Source organism: Hippocampus guttulatus, chromosome 17 (genome assembly GCF_054856545.1).
Source record: "Hippocampus guttulatus isolate MCC_2025c chromosome 17, RoL_Hgut_1.0, whole genome shotgun sequence".
Taxonomy (NCBI): domain Eukaryota; kingdom Metazoa; phylum Chordata; class Actinopteri; order Syngnathiformes; family Syngnathidae; genus Hippocampus; species Hippocampus guttulatus.
The window spans coordinates 13,279,721-13,299,733 of NC_141277.1; the positions used below are offsets into that span (position 1 = coordinate 13,279,721).

General features: G+C 43.4%; 1 protein-coding gene across 1 annotated transcript in view; it reads right to left on the reverse strand.

Annotated features, from left to right (window-relative positions):
• Positions 1-20,013, reverse strand: part of megf10 (multiple EGF-like-domains 10) — a 109,713-nt gene that overhangs the window by 7,499 nt on the left and 82,201 nt on the right. Inside the window, exons 19-24 of the mRNA XM_086135202.1 lie at positions 17,784-17,912; positions 17,461-17,685; positions 12,109-12,218; positions 10,617-10,737; positions 7,079-7,114; positions 6,773-6,985 (exon numbers count right to left, since the gene is read on the reverse strand). Coding sequence (XP_085991328.1) covers positions 6,773-6,985; positions 7,079-7,114; positions 10,617-10,737; positions 12,109-12,218; positions 17,461-17,685; positions 17,784-17,912 — 834 coding nt within the window. The remainder of the gene's footprint in view (positions 1-6,772; positions 6,986-7,078; positions 7,115-10,616; positions 10,738-12,108; positions 12,219-17,460; positions 17,686-17,783; positions 17,913-20,013) is intronic.

The following is a 20,013-nucleotide window of genomic DNA, read 5'->3' on the forward strand; positions in this document are numbered from 1 at the left end:
CAAAGCTAGCTCTACAAGTTGTACAAGTACACTGATTGGGGCGTCTTTGAAACGTCAACGGGCACACTGGATGAATACACACACACTGTAACATCATACATCAGTTTCTGTGAGGACATGTGCGTACCAACGAAGTCGTTCTACTCCTTCAACAATAACAAGCCATGGTTCACTCCCAAACTCAGGCAACTTAGAAAAGAGAAAGAGGCCGCATTTAGAAGTGGAGATTGGGCACTGTACAAACACGCCCGAAACCAATTGACAACGGAAATTAACATCGCAAAGAGAAGCTATGCAGAGAGGCTGAAAAAACAGTTCTCTGCTAACGACTCTGCATCTGTGTGGAATGGCCTGAAAGCAATCACAAACTATAGAATGTCATCCCCCCCAAACAGTGAACAATAAGGGTCTAGCTGATGAACTAAACGTGTTTTTCTGCCGATTTGAAAAGGACACCCCCATTTCCCACATACACCCACCTCTACCAGAAACTACTCTATCCACGCCCCCACCCTCATTCTCTCCCCTACAGATCCACGAACAGGACGTGAGACGGCTCTTCAAGCAGCAGAAGATCAAGAAAGCTGCGGGGCCAGACAAAGTGTCCCCCTCTTGCCTGAAAGTCTGCGCTGACCAGCTGGCTCCGGTCTTCACACAAATCTTCAACAGATCCCTGGAGCTGTGTGAGGTCCCATCCTGCTTCAAACAGTCTACCATCATCCCAGTTCCCAAGAAACCGGTAACATCGGAACTGAATGACTATAGGCCTGTCGCTCTGACGTCTGTGGTCATGAAGTCCTTTGAACGCCTTGTGCTGAACCACCTAAAGAACGTCACCGGACCCCTGCTGGACCCTCTTCAGTTTGCCGACCGGGCAAACAGGTCTGTGGAGGAGGACGCAGTCAACATTGGCCTGCACTATATCCTCGAGCACATCAACAGCACAGGGACCTATGCAAGGATCCTGTTTGTGGATTTCAGCTCTGCGTTCAACACCCCCAAACCTCTCCAGCTCGGTGTGTCCCCTACGATCTGCCAGTGGATCCTCAGCTTCCTGACGGGACGGACACAACAGGTGAGACTGGGAGCAACAACATCATCAACACGCACCACTAGCACTGGAGCCCCACAGGGATGCATCCTCTCTCCACTGCTCTTCTCCCTCTACACGAACGATTGCACCTCAGCAAACCCAGCTGTCAAACTCATAAAGTTCGCAGACGACACCACGGTCATTGGTCTCGTCAAAGACGGCGACGAGTCTGCGTACCGACAACAAGTGGAGCAGCTGGAGCTCTGGTGCAGCCGACAACCTAGGGCTGAACACCTCAAGACTGTAGAGATGATCGTGGACTTCAGGAAACAACCCTCACCACAGCTGCCCCTCATACTATCCAACTGCCCTGTGTCAACCGTCGAGACCGTCAAATTCCTGGGAATCACAGTCTCCCAGGACATGAAGTGGGAGGTCAACACCAACTCCATCCTGAAAAGGGCCCATCAGAGGATGTACTTCCTGAGGCTGCTGAGGAAGCACGGTCTGCCACAGGAGGTGCTTTGACAATTCTACACGGCAGTCATCGAATCAATCCTGTGTTCTTCCAGTACGGTTTGGTTTGGGGCCGCCACAAAATAGGACAAAATCTGACTTCAACGGACAGTTAGGACGGCGGAAAAAATCATTGGCACCGCCCTACCCACTCTTGAGGACTTGCACACTGCAAGAATCAAGACAAGGGCACTGATAATCCTACTGGATCCCCCACACCCTGCCCACCACCTTTTCCAGCTACTCCCCTCAGGCAGGCGCTACCGATCCATGCACACCAAATCCAGCAGACACTTAAACAGCTTCTTCCCTCTAGCCATTAACTCCCTAAACAGTCACTGATGTATACTCCACCGCACCAGACACTTCAAAGCGCTCAAGGACATCTGCACAATTGTACAACAAATACTGCTACTGGTCACTTTATAATGGTTCAATGATTTTGCTTGATACTTTGCACATTGTCTCACAGTTGTCACTGGGTGGTACCACTGCACTACGGTTCACTTACATTACGAAATGTCCTTCCATACTTATTTTTCCATACTTATTTGTCATGTCCTTGTTTATGATGATACTAATGCAGCGTGTTATACCGGAGACAAATTCCTTGTGTGTTGTACATACTTGGCCAATAAAGATGATTCTGATTCTGATTAAAGTCGATTAATTCGTATCACCAGATACCACTGAATTTGTGGCCCTGAAGTGGCTGCGCCCAAAGTGATACTTTTTCGTGGTGTTTTTTTTTCTTTTTTCAAATCAAAGGTGTGTCACTTCTTAAGGTATGCAGCATAGAAAATTGCAGTTCATGTCATCTGCTATTACTCTTTTCTCCCATGTCACATTTCAAACAATGTGGACAGAACATTCACTGTCACATACCAAAACAGTGAAACCTTGTTTATCGTGGGGGCTCCGTTCCAAAAAGAACCCGTGATAATAAGAATAAGAATAAGAAAACCTTTACTTGTCTCACAATGGAGAAATTACCAATTTAAAGCAGCAAAGTTATGAAAGGAAGAAAGTAGAAGAACAAAAAGTATAGGAGCTGCTGTAAAGGCATAGGTGAAATCTGTGAAGTCAGCTTTATTTTTCAATTCCTATTCAATACCGCAATCCAAAGCAAGACCGGTCGGTGTATGCCTATCGGAAGAACAAAAGATCTTGGACAGATGGACTGAATACTGCTCTGAGCTCTACAACCACACTCTAAGCGGCGATCCAACAGTCTTGACATGTCCTCAATCGACATAGGAAGAAGACACACTCCCTATCCTTCGTGAAGAAGTTGAGGCAGCAGTGCGAGCACTGAAAAAGGGAAAAGCAGCTGTAGTGGACAACATCCCAGGAGAGCTTGTGCAAGCAGGGGGACAAGCCATGATTGACACTCTCACCATCCTTTGTAATAAAATCTGGCACAGTGGGGAGTGGCCTACATCATGGACCCAGTCACTCATCATCACAATTCCGAAAAAAGGCAATCTACAACTGTGCCAAAACCACTGCACCATCAGTCTCATTAGCCATCCCAGCAAAGTCCTTCTGAAGATCTTACTGAATAGGTTAAAACCTCGAGCTGAACTGATTATAGCTGAAAAACAGGCTGGATTCAGGGCAGGACAGAGCATCACAGAACAAATTTTCAACCTAAGGATTATCAGCGAGAGATATCTGCAGCATCAAAAACATCTCTATCACGTGTTTGTAGACTTCAAGAAAGCCTTTGACCGGGTATGACATGCTGCACTGTGGACAACCATGAGAAAATACAACATCAGCCCTAACCTTGTCGGAGTCATGCAACATCTGTACAGCAAAGCTACCAGTGCAGTTCTCTACAATGGAGCCACTGGTTCAAGACAACAATTGGAGTGCGCCAAGGATGTCTTCTCTCTCCCATACTCTTTAACATCTTTCTTGAGCGTGTTATGGTGGATGGCTTGGCGGACCATGACGGAAGTGTCAGCATAGGAGGTAGACCAATTACAAACCTTCGTTTTGCTGACGATATCGATTTGCTTGCTGGAGAAGAAAACGAACTTGGAAAATGGAAATAAATAGTTTGTAAATAAATAGACAAGAAAACCCAAAATGCATACAATTGAAAAAAAACCCAAAACACAACAAAATAATTACAAAAGACTACTTGAAGGTAAGTACAAAAAACATGGGTCAAAAAACGAGCATGAAAGATGGAATGCCTAGAAGGATTCAATACTTTGTAAGAGAGCTGTGAGCAAGATTAATTATACAACTTAGAGGCCCTTAAATAGTCGGCTGATTAACATTCACAGCGTGTGTGCATGCTGGAGGGAAGGCCCTCCTCTGCCACCTGTTGGAGACACACAAGACCAGAATCTTGACAGTTACGCCTTATTTTGACGGATGGGATGAGTAGAAGGTGCGGAGAAGGGACTGGTCCAAGATTCAGGAGCGAGGCATCCACTGCCATGCCTCAAGTCCATAACCCACCCAGTTGACCAGATAATGGATGCCCCTGCCCCTTGACTCCAACATTTCTCTCATCGTGTACACATGATCACCGTCAGTCACTTGCGGAGGTGGAGGTGGGAGGAGAAGCCAGAGGAATGGATGCCACGGGCTTGAGCAAGGATACATGGAATACTGGGTGAACCTTCATGATGGAGGCAGCCGGAGCTTGATGGAGACAAGATTGATGATGGCTTCCACCTCGAATGGTCCCGTTAACTGTGGTCCCAACTTTCTTGAGGTGCCAGCCAGATGCAGATCCAGAGTTGAGAGCCCCACCTTCTGCCCAACGTGATCGTCCGGTGCCGGTCGTCATCGATGGTCAGAAATCCTTTGATTGCATAAGGCAGTATGTGACAGGGCAGCCCTGGTCTCTCACCAAATCTTATGGGACTGCCACAAGTGGAGCTGCACTGAGACCTTGACTTGCCCCTCCTGCGAGCAGTGGTGGCTGGTATCCATATGAAGGGAGACCGCCCTGTGGCCGATGAGATGACAGTATTGTACTCCACCCATGGGAAATGGGTGGCCCATGATGTAGGATGGTGGAGACATACAATGCTGAGCACGGATTTGAGGTCTTGGTTTTTACTTTCAGTTTGTCCATTCAAGTGCGTAGATACCCAGAAGAAAGGCTCACCATGGTTCCCAGAACTTGACAGAACTCCTTCGAAACCTGGGACGCAAATTTCGGGCCCCGGTCAGAAACAATGTCCACCCGGATCCCATGGATGCGGAAAATGCGGTGAATTAGTAGGTTGGCAGTCACTAATGCGGTTGAAAGCTTTGGTAGTGCGACAAAGTGAGCTGATTATCGGCTATGGTAAGTATGACTGACTTGCCTTGTGATGAAGGAAGACTGGTGATGAAGTTCATCGTGATGTGAGACCACGGTCGAGGTGGAGCCGGAAGTTGTTGCAGTAATCCAGCCAGAGAGTTGGTGGGATGGCTTGCCACACACAGGCAGAGCATGCCTTGACAAAATCCACGATATTCTGCCGAAGCTCCGGCCACCAAAATCTTTGTGCGACTAGTTAAAAGGTTCAGTTTATCCTTAGATGGCAAGCCACCTTGGACGTGTGCCCCCACTGTAGTACTTCATAGCGCAGATATGGGGGCACTGAGCTTTTCTCTGGGACATCCATCCGGGAATTTGGTTCCTTCCTGCATCTCCAGGATCTACCACTTGACCTCCCACCTTTACCCTCCTACATTCTTGAGTGTCTGGTGTTTCTCATTCTCCCAGTCTCATCGTTGGTTTGGTCGTGACCCACCGAAAACGGGTCGGTCTCCACATGCTCCTGGGTGTCAGCGTAGATAGAGGTGTCCGACTTACAGTTGCCGATTTGGGTGGATGGGAGTGACGAGCGTGAGGGTCTCGTCAGGCAGGGGGAGATGCGGTGACCCCACAGGCCACAGTAGAAGCAAGCCCTCATTCGAAACGGTCTCTGTTTCTCCTCTGCGTACCTCCTCCCAGCAGCATCAGCTCCTCTGTGGACGTGGCTGACTAAGGAACGGGGCGGCACTCAGGCTTGTGGAGCCAAGGAATTTGCTCCAATCTTTGACAACATGCCATGCACAAGCCACACTGCGAGGGGAGGAACTTCTCTTGTCAAAATAGCTTCATCTTCGTAAGTCATGGCTGCCCATCAGATTTACGTTTGGTCAATTTGTTACTATTACGTTCTGTTTCCTGCTTCTTCTTTCATTTATTGGCGGATTCTGTTTATTTAACTTGCAAATCAATGTTCGAAGGAGGACTGTGATTGGCTAGAGTCACGCACATTTCCGCCAAGTCTGAGTGAGTATACTGTATATGCTCACAGGTCTGTCACTCTGTGGCCCGCGACCAAATTATGCCGTAGCCATGTATCGGTCCGCGGACCACTGGTTGGGGACCACATTTGTTCTGTCTCAAAAGTTTAAAAAAAAGTTCTATTTGCTGATGGCACAACTTTATATTGCTTTGGAGAAAACCTAGAGCGGCTTGTGAATACAGTGGGAAAAAAAAATTAAATACTGTTTATTACAAAAATGGCTTAACCCGAATAAATTAACTTCGAATTTAAACCAAGCAAAGTATATAATCTTTGGTACCAGACAAATGAAACATCAAGTGAAAATTATTGTCATTTTAATTGAAATAGCAAGAGTAAATGAAACTAAATTTCTTGGAGTTATTATGGATGAAAAAATTATGTTGGAAATCACACAATGTTAAAATAAAAAGCTCTAAATTTATAGGTGTCCTGAATAAAACCAAGAATCTCCTAAATAAGGCATCCATATATTAATTATTATTACTGCCATATCTGTCATACTGTGTGGAGCTATGAGGTAAAAACAAATACTGGTAGTCTATTTTAAGCTACAAAAAAGAGCTACACGAATTATTCACCGCTCAAATTATATACAGTAAAAGCAACTAATTCATTATTTATCAAATCAAATACTCTCAAATTCCATGAATTAGTTGAATTCAAAACAGCACAAATAATTTCACCTGGAGAAAATAATTAACTGCAGTACCCAGAGCAACAACACCAATTAAAGATTGTAATCAAGTAAAGCAGTAAAATTTTATGTAAAACTTACTCGAAAGATTGATGATTATTCCATTCATTATTCATTGGGTCAATATTATTGATATGGTTTGGTATCAGATTGTAGTTCCAGGATGATATTTTTATAGTGGCCAAACAAAATTTATTTTCACCACTTGCTCCTCACCAATTTCATAGACATTCTTGTTATTCGTCAGATGGCTGCTTGGAGTGATTTCAGCATAGGGTGAATCCCGTCTGGCCGGTGACTTCATTTCCACATAGCCACATTCAGTGTTTTTCGTTGTCAGCATGGGAGGGTCCTTGATAGTGGCGTAGGGGTTTTCAGAGCTGTTCAAGGAGCTGGAGCTTCCATGATATGGTATGCCTTTCACCAGGTCTGTACAATAAAACAGAGTCACCAGTGTGAAAAACAATTAGCATTAAACTGGCAAAACTGGTCAATTCCAGCCTGTGTATGATCAGAATTTACCTCGCAAAGACTTGCCCATGCGTCTTCTGTCTACTCCTTAAGCACATGGTTTGCAAGAAGAAAAGAAATTGAAAGCAGTCAGTGAATTTGAGGAAGTAAACGTACTGGTATGTGTGATGAAGCTTTTGCAATCTTAACAGTTTGTGCTGCATGTCCTTGAAAGATGGGGACATATGGACCCAGTATCACATTCAGAAACGTTATCAGACCATTTTAGCATGAAAATCGCAGTTATACATAAAATGAGCAACATGATGAAAGTGTTGCTTTGAATATGAGGCAATAGTATACAATAGACTCCTCCCAAATAATTAGAGCTAAGACTAATAAAATCTTTTTATGCTTTATGTCCTGTAATGAATACTTTGATTTCTAGAAGACTACTACAACATGGGTGTCAAACCCCGGCCCAGCATGTTTTACTTTTCGACACGTGTTAGAGGACAGTCCCTTCCAAACCCAACATGTTTGTCGGAGGAGGGAGACATCTAAAAATTACTGGATCGGACTGATGTTGTACACCCTTGTTCTAAGAGGTTTGGAGTTTATGAGAATGAATGCAAAGGACTGCTTTATGATCACTGTGTCTCATCATTCATTATTTTTTTCCCCCAGACGACAAAGCCGCAAGTGTTTCTCATCCATTCATCCATCTTCCAAGTATTCAGGGTCAGATTATAGAAGCAGCATTTTAAGAAAGGAATCCCAGACAATGCCCATCCCCGGAGGCCCTCCTCCAAATGGGACAAGCCCATAGTGGTTCACCAGAGAAGTCCCCAGAAGGCACCATATCGACATGCCCAAGCCCTTATCCATCTCCTCTGAAACTCCCCCCGAATGACTGAGCTTCTCACCCTATCTCAAAAGGGGAATACGGAGGACACTCATTTTTGGCCACTTGCATCCATGGTCTTCTTCATTGGGTGACTACCAATCGGTGATAATCATATGCATGGGTACGATGAAGATCTTCCTGTAAATGGAGAGCTTCTTCACCACAACAGACAGATGCAGACTCCACACTGCACCAAATCGCTCCATTCTTCCCTGACTTGTAACTTGACACTTGAACGCTTCCACATGGGGCAGAATCTCATCCTCAAACTGGAGAGGACACTCTACCATTATCCAATTTACGACTATGGCCTTAGATTTGGATGTGCTCATTGTCATTCCAAACACCTCATACTAACGAGGTGAAGATCGCGGCCAACAGGACCACATAATCTGCAAAAGCAGAGACGTCATACTGTACTGATGCCATGAATCGAACACCCTCAATGCATCAACTGTCCCAAGAAATGTTGTTCTTTGAGTTATTAACAGAATTGGATTGGATTGGATACAACTTTATTGTCAAATGTGCTGTATATACAGCACAGATGACATTTCTTCCCTCTCAATCAATTCTTCCCTCAGAATCATTCTGCGTGGAGTCCAAACCCTTTCCGGAAACATATATGATTTCCTACTCGCAATGTAGATCAAACTCTGACACCGGTGGGACAGGGTGCCTGCAACTCCCAGGGGAACATGGTTGAAGGGCTTCTCAAAGTCCACAATGGTTGACAAATGGTTGGGCTAATTCCAGTGCACCTTCAAGGACCCTGCTGAGGGTGTGGAGCTGGTTCACTGTTCCACGCCCGGGACAAAAATTGCACTGCTCTTCTTGAATCTGATATTCAAATTCCTGATGGACAGTCCTGTACATAACCCATAGACCTTACCAAGAAGAGTGGGCAGTGTCATCCCGTTATAGGTCTCAAAAAGGAGCCAATCCAGAAGAACTGTCTCCAATACCCACACAATGTCGCAGAGGTGTGTCAACAGACACTCTCACAACATCTACAGCCTTTAAGCCTAATCTTACCGAGCGGTGCAGGTTAGCGATTGTTTGCACATGAAGCAAAAATGTTTTTTGATTTTTTTAAAATCAGAGTTTGTTAAAGGTTGCAAAAAGTTGGATAAAATAGTGTGATAGTGATTTTCGAAAGTGGCACGCAAACCTCGCCACCAGCACCCATTCATTCTGAATGAGGAGGTTGCTCATTCATTTGGCTGACTCTTCGTGTCAATGGCTCAGTTTCCTCACTCTGCGATAACTGAAGCCCTCTCGGAGCCACCCAAAGCTGCCATCCCCGAGGCCGCGATCGGGTTGGGATACGGTCGTCTCTCATCTGACGTCTGGGGCGACCACCAACCTGGCCCCCAATTGGCGGGCCCAGGTTGATCAGGTGCAGCTCCAACAGCCAAACCTGTAAACTCACACACGCTGGGGCTCAGGCTGTTGAGGCAGCAGACGGGAGTCTCCACAATAGTTTTCATAGAAGCCTTTAAGTCTCCAAACCATGACCGATTCTAACACAAATGTATATGGACTAGGATAAAAATCTAATAATCATAGTCTGAAAATATTCAAACAAAACTCACATTTTGGATGATATTAACATCAGAATTATGACAAGGACTGTGAGACTGTGAAATACATGAGTAAATCTGTTAAAATCATCCAAAATATAGAATTTCATTCTAATAATTTCAGACGATGATAGTTAGATTTTTATCCTACTCCATATATACATTTTCGTGAGAATCGGTCACATTTTGCTCCTATAGGTTTCCACTCTACATGGCAACCTGAGGATGTATTTTGGGGCCTGTTTATTCACCCCCGCCAACAAACAAGCAGGACACATGGTATAGGTGTTTCCGTCCGTCTTCAGCAAAACAGGTGTCCCCCAGTGACGACTAATGGCCTCAAATGACACAACTTTTGCAACAGGTTAATTTTGTATAGTCCACCATATAGTGTAAGGGCATCTAATTGTTGTGTCTGTCACTGAATGTCGCAGGCTTCAATAGATGGACATAAGTATGTTATTTGGAGCAAATGATTATAATCATTTGAAAATAATGAGCCCTGCGTCTTCATGGGAAACACTTGTGCAGGCATTTTTGGCCTCTCAAGTCATGTTCGAAACATACTAATTTATGCTATCCAAACTATGACCTGTGTTCTATGCACACAATAAACTCTATGCCACAGGTGTCAAAGTCAAGGCCCGGGGGCCGGAGCTGGCCCGTCACATCTTTTCATTTGGCCCGCAAAAGCAAATCAAGCATGTCAAGTTCCATGACGCTTGCTAAAGTCTGAACCAAAATTTTAAATTGTCATATGTAATCCACAATAACAGTCATTATTCTTGACTTTGGATTTTAAAACTAGTTATTCATCAATTTGTTGTGCACTCTGTATGTAATATGTGAAGGGAATTAAACATTTATTTGGTTTCCCAAAATTCATAATGGCCCTCCAAGGGAAATCGTAACTACAACGTGGCCTGCGACAAAAATGAGTTTGACACCCCTGCTCTCTGCCATAGAGACTTTATTGTATATGCCACTCCATAGGCCATACAGTCTATGGCCTATGGAGTGGCATACAATACTCAATACCCCAAAGTAGTGTAGCAGAAGTCATTTTTCTTTCACTTGGAGTGAACACTTCCATGAAAACAATTTGTAATATATCGCTCACCAAGTTCACTGAAGCAGTCCCTATGTTTCCAGTCTGCCGGCAATGTGCCAGTGGTATCAGCATGAGGACATCTCTTTCTGTCTTCCACATTCTTCAAGTTCACAAACGTGTTACTTTTACCCTTCAAAATAAAAATATTACAATTAAAGTGACCTGCATGTAACAGTTAATCAAAGTACATAATTATGTATATTAGGGATGCACGATATTTATTGGCCCGAAATTGGAAAATAACGTTACTTTTTTCGGTCCGATACTACACAATTACGCCAATATTTAGGCCGATAAAAAAAGCCGCATTAAAATACACTAACTTAGAACCAGTCGAAATCTCCTCAACTCTAAAAACAATATTTGTTATAAATACTGAAGCTTGGGGTAAATATTTTCACGCACGGTCCCATTCACTTGAATGAAAGCCACAGCGGAGGATTCCAGCCGTGGTCACTTGGCCTGATGGCCCTGGTAGCATCTCGGGGGCGGCCAGCTTCAAGCGGCGACCTGAGTCCTGATGACATAGCCATTGCCTTTTCTTTTTAATTGTACTTTTACCTTGGTTGCTGGATACTATAATCATGTAGACGTAATTGACATTGGATTACAGTACAAAGTGACAAGTTCCAACTTCCAGCAACCATTCATCACACGTCAACATCACGGACCAGATGTCTACTCGGGCAGGCGCTGTAGTCAGCAAAGGCAACATCAACAAAAGCTGGCCAGCCAAGCTTCCCTGCACTTTTCAACATCCGGGATGAGACAGCCAACCAGCGAGACCTCCGTGTTCTGTTGTCAGGTCTGGTAGGCAGCGGAGGTAACGTTAAAAAACGCGAGGCAGTCAAGTCAAGCGACACTCCTCGGATCAATGCTAATAGTGAGGATACCCGGTTCCGAAAATGGATGGATGGATGGCAAGAAAATGCTATGACATGACACTACGTCATACTATACTTGAAGTGCAGTTTTGGTGTAAATGGTCATTTGCATGCGTGTTTGTTTACATACAACAACACTCACTTGCGCTGCTTCCCACTCCTGTCTGTCAACGAACTTGTTCGCTTCTGTGGCGGTCGACACTCACAAGCACATATGCGCACACTCAAGTCCGCAGTGCTCTTTTTGTTCTAGTTCATTGCTTTTGTTTTGACATATTAGATATACCGGTATAAAAAACACGAGTGGGGGTGAGAACAAAATGTAACCAAGTTGATCAGTTGGTACTATACACTTCAGAACTTTTGAAATTGCTCATTGCCTCACCATCTGAAATGACAAGATTCAGAAAGTAGCAAAACATGCAATCGTACATTGTTGCTGACCACTTTATCATATCATCCTTCGACTCCACTCCATGAAGAGCTGGGATTAAGACGTTTTATTCTTTTATACTGTGACAGCCAATATATCGGTATCGGCCAAAACAAGGCAGGTAATATCGGTTGAAATTTCTCATAACGTGCATCACTAATGTATAAATAATAATCAAAAATACTTTTCTATATGGAGAGTTATTATGTTGTGGGCTCGTGCACTGGGTCAAAGTGTGGTAGCTGGGATTGGAGAAGTAGTTACTGGGGTGCACGTCACGTGGTAGATGAGCATCTGAAAAGTGAACAATGTTGAAATAATCAATTCATCATTCACGACATGAGCCACATTAATCCGAGCTGCCTGAGCATGAATTCATAAAAACAACAACAAAAACAACCAGCGGGTCTATATTCCACCATCTGAGATTTGTTCATTTTTGATTTTTTGCTTTAACATGACATTTTTACAGATTTCTAGAAATGATTACAATGTTGTTATTTTATTTTGGTATGTTTTCGAGGGCTGCGATTGGCTGGGAACGAGTTCTCAGTGTCCCCATCGACTGCCCAAAGACAGCTGGGATAGCCTCCAGCATGCCCGCGACCCTTGTGAGGATAAGTGGATTAGAAAATGAATGGATGTGTTCCAGGGTATCTTATTCATGCCATCCCAGCCTGCTCATGTTTTTTGTCCCCACCTGTTCTTGTCATCCCTGCTCAATGTGCGTATCAGCCATTCTGCAATCTCCATCCACTTGTGTCTTATCAAGGTGTGCTTTTATGTCTCAATAGACCAGACATGGCCAAACTATGGCTTGCGTGTTGTCAGTCTACCAAATATCGCCCTTAGTCTGGTGACTAAGGCAGTGGTCCCCAACCCCCGGGCCATGGAATGGTACCGGCCCATGGGTCATTTGGTACAGGGCCGCACAGAAAAAAAAAAAAAAACTTACATTACCGTATTTTCACGACTATAAGGCGCCATTAAAAGTCTAAAATTTTCTCCAAAATGGACAGGACGCCTTATGATGCGGAGCGTCTTGTCTATGCGCTGAGTTCCAAAACCTGACTGACAGCCGACACGCTGTTTATATAGAGAAAAGGCGGAAGTGACTGTGGACAGGCATGCGGCAAAGAAGTCGGCCAATCAGTGAAGGGTGGGCGTGTATATATACATATATGGAGAGAAAGAGAGAGAAAAGGCAGACGTGAGTGACAGGCATGCGGGGAAGCAGTCCGCCAATCAGTGAAGGGTGGGCGTGTAAGTGGACGCTAAAGGGACGCTACAAGCAGGTACCAACACCTGTATAGAGTGTGGCTATGTGCATTGTTGCAAAACAACTTCGGTTTTGGTTTCTAAGAACCCCCGAAAATAAATTCTACAAAGAGACACGCCAACGAAGCTCAGTTCAAACTTCAAGCCATCGGTTATGCTTTTGGCATGCGTGCCCATCTCACAGCAGCGGTGAAAAACCAAGTCAAGCAAATGAACTCTGAGCTTGCCGTTATTCCCGGAGGCTTGACTAAGGAACTCCAACCGCTGGACATCGGCATCAACCGGGCGTTCAAAGTAAAGTTGCGAGCGGCATGGGAACAATGAATGATCGATGGCAAACACAACTTTACAAAGAGTGAGAGGCAGCGCCGGGCGAGTTATGCCACAATTTGCGAATGGATTGTGTCTGCTTGGACGAACATGTCTGCTTGCACTGTTGTTCGAGTTTTTGGCAAAGCCGGCATCATTTCTGTGGAGCCACATGGCAATGAGAGTGACTGACAACGAGAGGGAACACGGCGTTTTTGATGGATTACCGGTACTTGCACAATTGTTCAATTCTGATGCAGAGGATGAGGACTTTGATGGATTTCTGGGTGATGATTGATCGAAAAACGTGAGTACATTGTACAATGGCTAAATAAAATACAACGGAACTCCGTTTTGCTTCGTTGCCTTTTTAAAAACGTGTTTTTAGCTTGTATCTGTATGTCTTGGCATGCTACCGTATGCTACAAGCTAACGTGTTTTTAGCGTGCGCGCATGCATGCCGTATGTTTAAGCTGGCGTATGTTTTACCACTTTAAAATTGCGCCCAATAATACAGTGCGTTTTGTCTATGTGTAAAATACAGAAATAGCACCCATTAATGAGACTGCGCCCAACCATACGGTGCGTCAAATGGTCGTGAAAATACGGTACTTGCGTTCTATTCATTTCGGAACCTGAATGGTGTTTTATTTTGAAAAAATACCAGATTCTCTGTTACATCCGTCTACAGTATGTCACGCTTGACGCAGGTCAAGGCCCGCTTCTGGGTCTTGTGATAGGTTGCCGCTAAAATGAAACCCAGGAGCTAGCAAAATGAGTAAAAAATAAACGTCTTTGGAAAGTTTGCACTTTGGAAAGTTTCTTTAGGGAAGCGGAAAAGGCCCAGCCAGGAGACAGAAGAGGAGCCAACGAATTTCAAGAAAAAGAAGGGTATAGTTAATAGACAGAATCAGGAGTCCTACTTAAAATATGGATATACAGGTATCTCAACGTGAGATCCCCACGCACCAAGCCCACTCTGCGTAATATGTGGCGATGGTGAGTCGTATTTTTCATGCACTTTGTATTTGCCTTGTATTTTATTTTGAAGGCACGTTTAAACATTACCACAGCGACCAAAAAGTGTTGTGGGGGGGGGGGGGGGGGACCGCTGGACGAAGCCACTCCTCAATAAGTCAACTCTCTTTTTCTTCACTGTCTGCCCCTCTCACCACTGACCTCCAGTCTTTCTGGTGTATGTCATGAGTTTTTTATTTGGCCAAAGTCCTTCTACTCCACTTTTTTTTTTTTTTGTCTTCTTATTTTAAAATCCTGAGCCTGAGATTTCCGGTTTCTTTCCTTGTAATTTTTCAAATCCCTGTCCGTGTATTCCCTGACCTATGTGTCTTCCCTCTGACCTTTGTCTGGGCACTTCTTTGGTCATTTGTATGGGTCCTCCGCGTGGTGGTCTACAAAGGCACATTAAGGTCTGGCTGTTTACTCCGTTCTGCCGTCGTATCATTATGCACCCATTTTCTCACCATATTCCATGGCTGTGTTGCCCTCACCTTATTCCTTGCCTGTTTTGTTGTCACAATGTTCAGGCCAATCCCCGTTGGTTGCAGGTATTTCCAAATATGACCTTCGATGGTGAAAGTCTGCACACCCATATTTCAAAGCTCTCCTTCTCTAGTTTCTGCACCCTCTTTCCCCTTCGTTTCTTGTGCCCCTCAATCTTCATGGCATCAGGTGGATGCAGTCCTCGTAAGGGCCCCGCAGCAGCTCAAGGTCTGTGTTAGTGCTCTGTGGCCATTTGAGGCCCTCATTTCTCCAGTGGCACAAATCACGCATCTGCCATCAGACCCTGCTTCCATCACTCTACTCGGATGGTCAGCTAAAACCTCATGCTTGGTCCCTGAAACTCCATAGGGCAGCGTCGGCAACATAGTTTGGCCCAGGGACAAACTCAGTGCGGCTCAAAATGACATTTTCATCACCCTACTTTGCCTATTATCAATATATTATGATTATTATTGTCAGAATAAAGTCACACGTTTGCAGTGTAAGTGGAGTTAGTCTTCCAAGCCACAGGCTGAGTAAAATTGTCTTGTACTGAAACAAGACCATGGCAATAAGGCACTATGAATTCCATGAATATTGTGACATCCCGAATTACCTGTTTCTTTTTTTCCCATCAGCGTCATCTGACGTAGAAGACATAATATTGTCTCCTATGTTGTGATGTAGAATTTCATTCATTTTTACTGCTACAGTGAAACTCCTCTACAACGAAATCATGTTTGCAGCAAGACATTTTTCACAACAGGGGGTTTTTCACTGTAGCAAATTTGATCTCAGATGTAAATACACACACACACACAAACACACACACACACACACACACACAAACATATGTGTACTCTTTATTTTTATTTCAATTGTGCATAAGTACGAGCACACACTTATTTGACACTTCATATAGTCAGTGTAGAAAGAAAAAAAAGGGGCATGCGAAATGTACAATCAGCATTTACTTTCACTTACATCAATTTCTTGGAAAATGTATTTTATTTTGCTTCCTCTGTCTTTTATTTTGATCACTTTTACCCTCTCTTCCAGCGTCAGAGCGCTTCTTGTCTTAGCTGCTTGACATCCAAAGGTCCGTTTTGTAGCCACTTTAGCAATGCAACATTCATGCTGCATCTGAATCTAACAATAAAAGATACTTCCTGGACCCGGTGGCTTTTCTTTCCACCATCTCACTGTCTCTAACTCGACCTCCCCTCGATCGCTGCCCAAGACAGCATTGCTCAGCTGATGTCATGCAATGAACTTTTAAAGCCAGCCACGGGACGCTTCGTAGTCCTCGATGGCCATAGTTAGCGCGATGGAACTCGCCTTTTCTCTAATTAGCGCTCCAGTTAGCGTAAGGTTTTTAGCATGATAACAAGTAAAGCATTCCAGGAAACGTTAGTTTATTTGACTGCCCGTCGAGCCACAAGCAATTTACTCTGAGCAGCTAATCGGATGCATTCCACTCTATCTTCCACGGTCTAGCTACAGTATCTACACACATTGACAGTGAGGTCCCTCTTGGCCAATCGGAGGCCAGGATGATGCTCGGTAAGCCAATGGCAGAGCAGCTAGGAGTATGTTGCGTTCAGGAAACTCGGAGCTGTGTAAACCAGTGTGGTGGTTGCTGTTGCCGAGCAGAGAAAAATATTTTGTATAACGCAACAGGTTTTTTTTTCGTTGTATGGGGGGCAGGAAAGTGGGAATGGTGTTCATGCATGAAGATTTTTTCAAATTAGGGGGTATTTTCGCCCATGTAGGTTTCGTTGTAGAGGAGTTTCACTGTACCCTTTTGTAACAGCCATTTAGCTCTCTCCATCCACCTGTGTCTTGTCCAGGTGTGCCCTGTTGTCTTGCCAGTCTGTCTGTCTTTAATGCCCTATTTTCTTTCAGTCACTTGTTAAGATTCCCCTAAAGTCATGCATTCTGTGCCTATTTGTGTGCACTTGGGAACCCCTTACACTTGCGCACCACCAAGACAAAACCCGTACATGTGAGAGTGTAAAAAAAAATGGTGGTTCCTGCAGAGAGAAGTCCATAACAAGTATCAAGTAATGTCCATACTTCATATGCAGATACGTCACCCTCTTTTGCTTAAAATTAGTCAGTACAGGAGTCTGTTGGATGAACAAACTTTCCAGTACTATAATGAAAAATGTCATTGATATACAAATTGAGCAGTTCTTCCTTTTCAATATAATCCAGTGGCATAAATACCAATGATGGAAAAAACTGTACTTGTGTATCTTGTAATTGTTTCAGAGTTTGTCCTTGACAATATTTAAAGCACCCCAAAAAATCTACGTTGTAGATATATTTAGACATGGTAGCCACATATACATTGTTCTTACCCATCAATATAATAATACAAACAACTAAGAAAGAACAGATCCACTTCATTTTTTCATGGAGCTAAGCAAAGCACATGTGATGGTACCTGTGACTGTGTAGTCAGTGGTCCCCCTCACGGCAGGAGTGTACGTCACTGCCGGCATGGGAGGTTCTTTTCCTTTCTGCTTTTTCCTGTAGATGATGAAGAGGAGGAGGAGAAAGAGCACAAGCAGCACCAGCACAATAATTCCTGCGATGGCTCCAATTTGGTAGTTGTCCACTTGCACTGCAGCACTCGTGAAGGTGTTGAGGCTGTCAACAACAACACCAGCTGCAGACAGGAGGATGAGAAAGCAGTATCAATGTTAAGCCTTTATTGTGTGTAGAAATATTAGGTTGTCCAAGAGAGGCATATTTGTGTATCTTCACCTTGGTCACAGCGGGCCCCCTTCCAGCCATTGTTACAGTAACATGTACCAGTGATGTGATCACAAGTGGAGTTATTGAGACAGTCACACACCTGCCGGCACCCATATCCATATGAACCAAGGGGACACTCTACAAGAACAGATGACACTCAAAGGTAAGAAAATATTCATCATATCATGATCACTTTTATAATGAAATGCAACATCAGATTTTAATGTAGTCTGGTTGGATACCTGGGCTGGCCTACTGTGCCCTTGACCTCGTCTGGTTCTGAGATAACTAAAATTCATTTTTAAATGCTTGTTTGTTTTTTGTTTTTTTAAATCAGGTGCAAAGGCCAAAATTGCTGATTTCAGAGGCCTTTTATTTTGAAATGCAACATCAGATCTTAATGACAGTACTGTGGTTGGATACCTGGGGTGGCCCAGTGTGCCCAAGATCTGGTCTGGTTGCGTGACAACTAAAATTCATGTATTAATGATTTTTTAGAAATCAGGTGAAAAGGTTGAAATGTCAGGTTTCAGAAGCCTATTATTTTGAAATGCAACATCAGATCTTAATGCAGGTTGTCTGGTTGGATACCTCGGATGACCTAATGTGCCCTAGAGCTGGTCTGGTTACGAAATGACTAGAATTAATTGTTTAAGGATTTTTTTTAAAGTCAGGCGAAAAGGTCAAAATGACATATTTCTGAAGCCTTTTATTTTGAAATGTAGCGTTAGAACTTCATGAAAGTAGTCTGGTTGGATACCTGGGGTGGCCTAGGGTACTCTAGTCTTGGTTTGGTTGTCGGATAATGAAAATTCATTGAAAGATTTTTTTTTTCCAAATCTGGCAAAAAAGGTAAAAACTGCTCATTTGAGAGGTTTTTTATTTTGAGATGCAACATCAGATCTTAATGAGTCTGGTTGGATACCTGGGCTGGACTAGTGTTCCCTAGATCTGGTTTGGTTCCGGGATAAGTAAAATTACATTTTTAAATGATTTTTTTTTAAAAATCAGGGGAAAATAGTCATTGATGTATCGTTAACATTGACTTTATTTTCTCAACTTCAGAACGCTTCTTGGTGCTATTCTGAGAGAGTTTTCATTCTCGCTGGGTGTATTGACTGACCACTAAGAAATTATTCTCTAATACTATTTTAAATCCAAACCACTGACGTGCATGCATTAGTTGGAGACCTTTTATTTTGAAGATCGGCAACGGTGCTCGCTGGCAGCAGATTACCGTAATGCAGAGCATTAACAATCGCCATGGCGGCTGGTTTGACTTCAACTTTGTGAGTGGAGGCTGGCATGACCGTAGTAACCCATCGGACATTTATGGCTCTGAGTGCATGTAGCGGTCATATCCGTCAGGCAAATTAACAACTGCACCAAGGGGTCAACAACTTTTTCAAAACTGAGAGCTAGTTTGATTGCTACTCTGATTAATCTGTAGGGTAACCAGTGTAATACACACTTATAAAAAACAAATTTGCTCTAACTACCTTAAGGCTCTTAATAATTATCATATTATATTCCTCAAGGATGTTTATCTTGCTAAATATTTCTCACAAAAATGATCAACACTGATCTAACAAGGTAAGATAGATAAATATAAACATGCAACACTTTATTTCTATTTGCAAGTATTTACATTACTGCTGAGCTACTTGAAGAACAGGCCTGTGGGCTAATCATCTGGTCCTTGGTGGTTAAATGGTTATTTTACAAATGGTCCTGTTACAATGTACAGTATGCCATTTTAAATGTTTTTTCCATTAATGGAGGGAGTTTCATTATGTTGTTACAATGCACCAGAGGGATCTTTGATCTGAAGTGGCTGGATTGAAAGACGCTGAGCAAAGAGGAAGATCACTCAGAAGTCAACTGTACAGCCTACTTTTTGTTAAAAAATATTTAATGTCATCCTCTGTAATCAATGCTTTTCAACGCTACAAATATATAATTATTTAATTATTGATGTATATTGGGAGACAATATTACACTATTTGTGTAATATATACAATGTTTTTGTGTTATCCATTACTCTTGCTCAATTGATTATATGTATTAAAATGTGTTTGTATTGTTTCTGTTTAAATACGAAAAAAGAAATCAAATGCCATAAATGCTATAAAACATACCGATGGAGTGAGTAAGGTATTTCTATGGGGGGGGGGGAATAAAAACAATTAAAAATGTACAAGTGTCAAAGTCCCTTGTACATTTTTTGACAGTTTTTAAT